This window comes from Astyanax mexicanus, chromosome 4 (assembly GCF_023375975.1).
Source record: "Astyanax mexicanus isolate ESR-SI-001 chromosome 4, AstMex3_surface, whole genome shotgun sequence".
Lineage (NCBI taxonomy): Eukaryota > Metazoa > Chordata > Actinopteri > Characiformes > Acestrorhamphidae > Astyanax > Astyanax mexicanus.
Window position 1 is genome coordinate 30,956,131 of NC_064411.1, and position 8,818 is coordinate 30,964,948.

Consider the following 8,818-nt stretch of genomic DNA (forward strand, 5'->3'; position numbering starts at 1 on the left):
AAATTAACATGTTGACACAACTGTTCCTTACTATTGTCACCTAAAATGTGCCTTATAATCTTGTGTGCCTTATGTATGAAATAGACCCGAAAATAGATGTTCATTCATAATGCGCCTTATAATTCCTAAAATATGGTACATAAGGTTAGTTATGTACCATAAGTGCTTTTAATCATTTTAAAGTATAAAAAATGTACTTTTCTAGTAAGAGAAGTGAGAGAAATTAATAAAAAAATAGAAAGATACAGAGAGAAAATGAACACATTTCTATGCAGAAAGGAGGAGGTTCTAAGAAAGTAAAGAGAAAGTTAATAGAATTGAAATGTTGCCTGAGAAAATGCAGCATTGATTTAAACTTTAAACAAATCATACTGATACAGCGCAGCGTTGTTACACATCAACACAGCATGGTGTAACAACGCTGCGCTGATCTCCAGCTACTGCTCGCCGCTGGTGGAGTTTGCTGTAGTCAGAGCCAGGCCATTCTACCTGCCCAGAGAGCTTGGCAGCGTCTACATAATAGCAGTGTATGTAGCACCCAGTGCTAATGCTAATGCTGACGGTGCTAATGCTAACGCTCTGCAAGAACTGTACACTGTTATCTCCAAACTCCAGAACTCACACCCCGACGGACTGTTTATTGTTGCTGGTGATTTCAATCACAGTAATCTGAAGGCTCTGCTGCCCAGCTTTCACCAACATGTGGATTTTCCAACCCGTGGAGCTAACCTGCTCGATTGTGCGTATACTAACATTCCCGGTTCGTACAGAGCAGAGCCCCACCCCCACTACGGCTACTCTGATCATATTTCTGTCATGCTCATCCCAGCATACAGACAGCTCATCAGACGTGTCAAATCAGAGAAGAAGCAAGTTACAACCTGGCCTCCAGGAGCCATCTCTGCTCTTCAGGACTGTTTTGAGCACACTGACTGGGACATGTTCAGAGAAGCTGCTACTTCTGATGACTCCATCAACCTGGAGGAGTACACAGACTCAGTGACTGGCTACATCAGCAAGTGCATTGAGGATGTTACTGTCTCCAAAACCATCACATCCCGCCCCAACCAGAAGCCGTGGATGACTGCAGAGGTGCGTGCGCTGCTGAGATCCCGAGACAAGGCCTTTAAGTCAGGGGACAGGGCTGGCCTCCGAACAGCTAGAGCCAAGCTCTCCCGGGGGATCAGAGAGGCAAAGCGCACCTACGCAAAGAAAATCCCTGCCCACTTCCAGGACACTACTGACACTCGGCGCATGTGGCAGGGCATCCAGACCATCACCAACTACAAGTCACCCTCCCCTGCTTGTAACAGTGATGCCTCCCTTCCAGATGCACTGAACTCCTTCTACGCAAGGTTCGAAGCACAGAACTACACGACAGCAAGGAAGACTACACCTCCTCCAAACGACCAGGTACTGTGCCTGTCCTCAGTTGTTGTGCGGAAAACTCTACTCAGAGTCAACCCACGGAAAGCCCCAGGACCAGACAGCATACCTGGCAGAGTGCTGAGAGGATGTGCAGAACAACTCACGGATGTTCTCACGGACATTTTCAACATCTCTCTGAGTACTGCAATCGTGCCGACGTGCTTCAAGACGACCACCATCGTCCCTGTGCCGAAGAAGTCTCAAGTGTCCTGCCTTAATGACTACCGTCCCATTGCACTTACTCCCATCATCATGAAGTGCTTTGAGAAGCTGGTCATGAGGCACATCAAAAACCAGCTCCCGTCCTCACTGGACCCTCTGCAGTTTGCGTATCGTCCAAACAGATCAACAGACGATGCCATCTCTACTGCGCTCCACCTGGCTCTCACCCACCTGGACAACAAAGACTGCTATGTTCGAATGCTGTTCATCGACTTCAGTTCAGCATTCAACACCATCATCCCTCAGCAACTGATAGGAAAACTGAGCTTGCTGGGCCTGAACTCCTCCCTCTGCAACTGGGTTTTAGACTTCCTGACTGAGAGACCACAATCAGTCAGGATTGGAAAAAATACCTCCAGCACCACCATACTGAGCACCGGCGCCCCCCAGGGCTGTGTGCTCAGCCCATTGCTGTTCACTCTGCTGACTCATGACTGTACTGCAAAGTACAGCTCAAACCACATCATCAAGTTCGCTGATGACACAACTGTAGTTGGCCTCATCAGCAAGAACGACGAGTCAGCATACAGAGAGGAGGTGCAGTGGCTGACGGACTGGTGCAGAACCAACAACCTATCTCTTAACGTGGATAAAACCAAGGAGATGGTTGTTGACTTCAGGAGAGCTCCAGGTGTCCACCACCCGCTGAACATCAACGGCTCTGCTGTGGAAATTGTGGATAACACGAAGTTCCTCGGTGTTCACATTGCAGAGAACCTCACCTGGTCCCTCAAAACCAGCTCCATAACCAAGAAAGCCCAGCAGCGCCTCTACTTCCTGCGGAGACTGAGGAAAGCACATCTCCCACCCCCCATCCTCACCATGTTCTACAGAGGCACTCTAGAAAGCATCCTGAGCACCTGCATTACCGTCTGGTTTGGGAATTGCAACACCTCAGACCGCAAGACCCTACAGCGGATAGTGCGGACAGCTGAGAAAATCATTGGATCTCTCTTCCCTCCATCACTGAGATCTACACCACACGCTGCATCCGCAAAGCCACCAGCATTGTGGACGACCCCACCCATCCCTCACACGGACTCTTCGCTCTGATGCCGTCCGGCAGAAGATACAGGAGCATATGAGCCTCCACTACTAGACTCTGCAACAGCTTCATCCACAGGCAGTCAGACTTCTCAACGCACAGAGACAGAACTGAACCCCCACCCCACCCACCACTCACCCAACACACTCGCACAAAACTAAACTGTACACCCCCCCCCTTTACACAAAACTAAACTGTACACCCCCCCTTACACTCACAAAGAATTGAACTTCACCCACACACACACCCAGTCAGCACACAGAGGCTGACATGACTTTATTTGCTGCACTCTTAAAAACTATAAACTCTACCTCAGTAACTGCTGTGATTATATATGTTATATATGTTACAGTATGTCACACATCTCTGCACCTTATCCCCACTATACACTTTATTATACCGTATCGGTACTGCACTGTCCTGTCTTTAAATTGTCTCGTCTTTTGTATTTATTGTATTAATTGTTATTTAGTGTTATAATTTTATAATTTTATGTTGCACTGTCGTCACTCCTGCACTTTATGTTGTCTATTGCTTGTTGTTCCATGTTGCACCATGGTTCCGGAGGAACGTAATTTCATCACACTGTGTACCAGTACTCAGATGTAATGACAATAAAAGCCTCTTGACTTGACTCTTGACTTGACTATTGATTATATTCAGCTGTGAAGAAGGGAGGTTCTAACATTTTAACAACATTTTGTTTTAATACTACTGATGGATGATTGTTATATTTTTAAGTTAATTACAAATAATTTAAATAATACCTTATTTTTTGTTTAATGCATTAACTATTTTTGCCCCGTAGTGTGACACAATGTCCTATGGTGGGACACACACAAAAACACCTTTTTTTAAAAAGAAAAAAAAAATTGCATTAGCCGAGATATAATAATTAATTATGTTTAGTTAGTATGTTTTAAGTATGTTTAAATATATATAATTTTTTATTTTTAAGTCACATGGGAAAATAGTGTTATTTATAATTTCATTCTAACTAAATATTAAATATTATTCAAATAAACACCTTTTTATTTATTTATTTATTTTTTATCAATTGTAATGTTGTCACACCATTGGACACGTTAACATTGCAGTTCACTGAAAATGAACAATTAGTTAGTGACCCCTTTTCTTTAAAAAAAATCTATAATTTCACACTATATTTCAAAATATATACAAAAAAAACTGTTTTGATATTCATGACCGCCATGCTTAAAAAAAAAATCCAGACTAAAACATTCCTTATAACCTTACAGTTTAATTGTCCAGTAGGCCGAGTTGGCAAGGCAACATTGGCAAAGCATTAGTACTCCCGTTGGCTAAGCATTAGTCAAACATCCCAAATGGACAAAAATAAAGATATTTTATTAATATTGACATTCATTAGATTTTTCTATTCAGAGAAAATGAAATGTGTTTAATTCTCAAAGTTTTTGACTGTAAACACTGTCCATTTATTATGGGCTGTTTTTAAGTTTGGCTTGATCACAGTTTGCTTTTATTTTGTGGCTGAAGGTCCACCACCACCTTGCCGAGGTTCTTCCCGGCGTACATGTACTCTACTGCTCTGTAGACGGACTCCAGCCCCACGAAGCGTCCGCCATCGCCTCTCTCGCCATCGTCCACCTCACACACCAGCCTGCCTTTGGCCAGCAACTCCTGCATGCTCCGCAGGGACTTGACGTAGTCCGCAGTGAAGTGTGGCAGGAAGAAGCCGCGGATGCTGGCTGATTTCTGCAGTAGCTTGGCGGGGAGAGTGCCGCCCCTCACCGGCTGCAGGCCGGAGGCGCTCTGATAGCCGGAGATGAAGCCGATGACCAGCATTCTGCCCCTGGTGGCCAGGTTATTTACTGCAAGGTCGAAAATGCTGCCCCCTACCGATTCGTACACCACGTCCACACCTTTAGGATACTCCTTGCGTAGTGTAGCGGCTAAATCCTCGCTTTTGTAGTTGATTGGTCGGTCGCAGCCGATGGTTTTAAGAAATCCCGCCTTTTCGTCAGAGGAACACGTCCCCACCACGTGGCAGCCGGCCATTTTAGCAAACTGAACAGCAAACTGGCCGGTTCCTCCAGCAGCCGCGGTCACCAGCACCGTATCTCCCTCTTTCAGCTCCCCCAGCCGCTGCAGAGCGATGTGGGCCGTCGCTCCGCTGACCAGCAGCGTTAGCAGCTCGGGCCGAGCAGCAGGAACCGGTATGGCCTTTTTGGCGGAAATGACTGTGTACTCTGCAAAAGCGCCATTATTCATATATGCCACAGTGTCACCAACGGTGAAGTTGGCACTGGCACTCAAACCTAAACCCACCACGTCTCCCACGCCCTCAAACCCAATGTCAAACGGAGGGGCGACTGAGGGGTCGTACCGTCCGGCTGAGTAGTTGATATCTGATGCATTAATGCCAACATACCTAAAAACACAGAGAAAAAAACAGAACCAGCTTAATAAATTACATTCAATTATTAAACCTTAATAGCATTGTTTTTATATTTTTGTGCCCAGTTTTCTTGTTGTGTGGATCATTATTTGTGTATATCAGTCATAAAATTGGAGAACCACTGCTTCTACATGATTGCCTTAGTAAGTTTTCTAACACGCATGATGGTTCCCTGACGCAACAAATGAAATAGCATTTTTAAATGGAAACAAAACATATCTTTTGTATAACCATGCATATGTTTTACATTTACATGCATATATAAATATTTTTATATATAATATTTAAAAAAAATCCAAATTAAATTAACTATATCCCCAAATTTCAACTACTTTGCTTGTACATGTCTGTAAAATTCTATTTAATACAAAAAAATATGATACTTAAGTTAAGGGATGGTGTATTATTTTAAACATTTCCAACATATGCCATAGGATTTAAGAGTTTAATAATTAATATCAAGAATTCATACTTTGAAAAGAGATTATTCTAAACATATAATTACATAAAACTCTTAAACATACTAATACCAAACAATTAATAAAATATGTACTGTGACGTATATTTGAAAATACTTTGCAAATAATAAAATATTACCATATTGTAATATCCGACCTGGTACACAGGTTACTATGTGTGTGATTTCATTCCAAAAAAGATTGTATTTTGGGTCATTTGTGTGGAAGTAGTTTGGTTTCTTGTGGGATGTCACCCAACAAAGTACAGTCTTGTGCAAATTATGCTGTAGAAATGTAATTAAAGAAGCAGCATGACTACTTTATTTCACCATCTCAATCAACAAATTGCAATACATTTTACTGAGTGATATTAGGCGTTAGATTTAGATACTAATGTATATATGCCTATTAAAGTTTGATTTAGATACTAATGTATATATGCATATTAAAGTTTGTCAAGGTTTTTTATCATATGGACATTTTTCTTCAGAAAATCGAGGTCTCAGTATATTTTATTCATACTGCCAAACCTTAGTTTTGATACAAAAGTGTATTTGTTTTTAATGTGTGTTGAGACTGAGGAGGATAAAAAAAGAAAACGATGAGCATAAAAAATAGTTTTTATAAACACTTGATTGAAAGATTTATCACACGTCAATCACTCACATTGCTATTAGGCCTGTCATAATAATAGTTTTTGTGGACAATATATAGCCTCTGAAAATTATTGTGATAAATAATTTCCAGGGTGAAACTTATTAATATGAATAATATTAATAATAATAATAATATTATCTGTCTCCTATTTGCACATTTTTACAGAAAAAAATTATCTACATTAATTTCCTTTTATAAATGTCGAGTTCTGTCGTTTTTTTTATGTTAATAAATAATATCTTGATTAATACTTTTATAAGACTTATTCATCCAATTAACATTTTTTTTATTAATTAATTTGTTTGGTAAAATAATGTATCATTTGCTATGCCTGTTTTTTTTTTTTTGTTTGTTTGTTTCCAATCTGTAATATTCGGTCAGTGTAACGCTTAGCAGTTAATTTTCTGATGTAATCAAGCTACATTCGAAAACAGAAAATTGGGTATATTTTTATATTTTTATATTTTTCTCAAAAATATAAAAAAAAAAATGAAAAGGTGAATCTTCTCTAGATTTTTAGGTTTGTCCATTTGTGTTTCTTGTAACACAAATCTGATAGTTAAACCAACTTGCAAAATGGAAAAATCTGAAAATAGAGAAAAGATTCATGTTTTAATTTTCCTGAAATTCCGACTGTAAGGGGAAGAAATGAAAAAGTAAAACCGTTGAAATTTTATTTCTTGTACATTTCTCTTTATAAAGACAATAAGTTTTTACATTCAGTTTTCTATTTTTGCAAATAGCCTATAATGGTTAGAACGTTGACACTGACACTGACCTATCTTAGCCACTTTCCTTGTCTATGGATTTTACTTGCAATAATTTAAAAAAAGGCAGAAATTTGGTTTTAGTAATCATTTTAATAGTTTGCTAAAAATGTTTCTATCTGTATTCAGGCCTGACTGACAGAAAGGTCTGCTTTCTTGTTAAAGTAAACTACCAACCAATCACAGAGCGAAGAAACTATGACCAACCAATCAGCAGCGCAGTGGGGCGGGAGTTAGCCTCGGCGATAAGAGTCTATGGGAAGTACTGAGAAGGTGCTAAGCTGGTTAGCTAGCTAACTTCCCCTTCCCATAAAATAATAAAAACACAGCGAAACAGGGCGTTTTACACAAAAAATACAAAATATCCCTTATTTATAACGTGTTACCCAAGTCCCCTTTACTATATTCCACTGCTTCTGTGTGTTTTTATCCTCCCAAATCCCAAATAACAGCTTGTTTAATTGTGCTATGCTACACCGACTCTGCGCGCTGTGCTATGCCGCCCCTGGCTCACCGGTTTCGGACGAGCAGCTCCCCGTCCCCAGGTGTCGGTACCGGAGCTGTTTGTAGAGAAACGGCCTCCTTAAAGTTCTGGCTCAGTTTGGTTACCACCAGCTTCTTCATGGAGCTCGGGATAGATGAGCCTTTAAAGTCCATGAAGTGAGTGGAGTAGGACAGGTCGATGATGGAGCGGCTCGGGACGGAGTGAACCCGGGGCAGACTCGCCTCGCTGCGGGCAGTGTGAGCGGCCAGGAGTCGCAGCAGGAACCGGGACATGCCTGCGTTCAGGAACTTCATAGGTACATAGCTGATAATAACCACGATAAACTGTGCTGAAGTTCAGGGTCACCCAGCAGCTCTGCTGATAACCCTTACCCTGTTTTACCACAGCAGCAGCAGAGCCCTCCCAAACACACACAGTGCCAGCTGCAGTTACACACACTATACTGCAGCCTGTCCAGCAAATGTAACAGTAAATATTGATAGTTATTATGTTTTTCATGTGTCTGCACAGTCTGTACGTTTTTGATGAGCATGTCTAATTACACAGAGCATGCTAAAAAGTACTTAATTCCTCAAGATTTAAGAGAGTACAGGTGTAGGTGAGTGAAAAACTTGGGTGCAGGTTCCCACTAGTGTGCAGAGAACAATATTTACAAGTAGAATAGTAAAATAAAATAGAATATACAGGTAACTTTACAGTATACATAATAAAGGCAATACACACAATAACACAATAAACTTACATTGAATATATAAATATACTGTGCTATATAGATATGCAGATGTCTAGAGTATGTGTGTGTAAAAGTGAGGAAATAGTCCAATAAGTGACAGAATAGCTGTAAGTAAAGTGCAGGTACAGAATGAGTTGTGTGGGATAAGTACAGTCTGGGACAGCCCGGTAGGTACAGTGTAAAATAAAGTGCAGGGTGCAGTGAGGTTGTATGATAATTTGTCTCTCTTCAAATTGAAATAATTTTGGTGATTTTAGTGATAATTCTGTTATGCTCTTTTTACTCGCTAACTCTCTTCTGTACTGATTCTGTATTTCTTTGCATTAACAATGCTTGAATGAGCAGATGAAGACTGAGTTTTTCCCTTCCAATATCTACATGTTCGCAGTAGCTCTTGTATCAGCCCCATTACCATTACCTGTTCCAACTATCGTGTTGGGAAAGTTTGCATTACATTCTTACATTTATTATTTCATTATTATGTCCTTAAGGCAATTTTTCATGACCGTATGTTTTTTAAAAGGCTTAAAATTAATTTTATAAAACTGCTGACACAATATTTA

General features: G+C 40.6%; 1 protein-coding gene across 1 annotated transcript; it reads right to left on the minus strand.

Moving 5' to 3' along the window:
- Nucleotides 1–3,936: 3,936 nt before the first annotated feature.
- On the minus strand, nucleotides 3,937–7,955 carry LOC103045873 (prostaglandin reductase-3). Its single transcript, XM_007231653.3, has 2 exons — nucleotides 7,532–7,955; nucleotides 3,937–5,108 (listed from the first exon to the last, which is right to left on the minus strand). Exons 1-2 carry the CDS (start codon nucleotides 7,813–7,815, stop codon nucleotides 4,184–4,186), a joined length of 1,209 nt encoding a protein of 402 aa, XP_007231715.3. The 5' UTR covers nucleotides 7,816–7,955; the 3' UTR covers nucleotides 3,937–4,183.
- Between the last annotated feature and the right edge of the window lie 863 nt (nucleotides 7,956–8,818).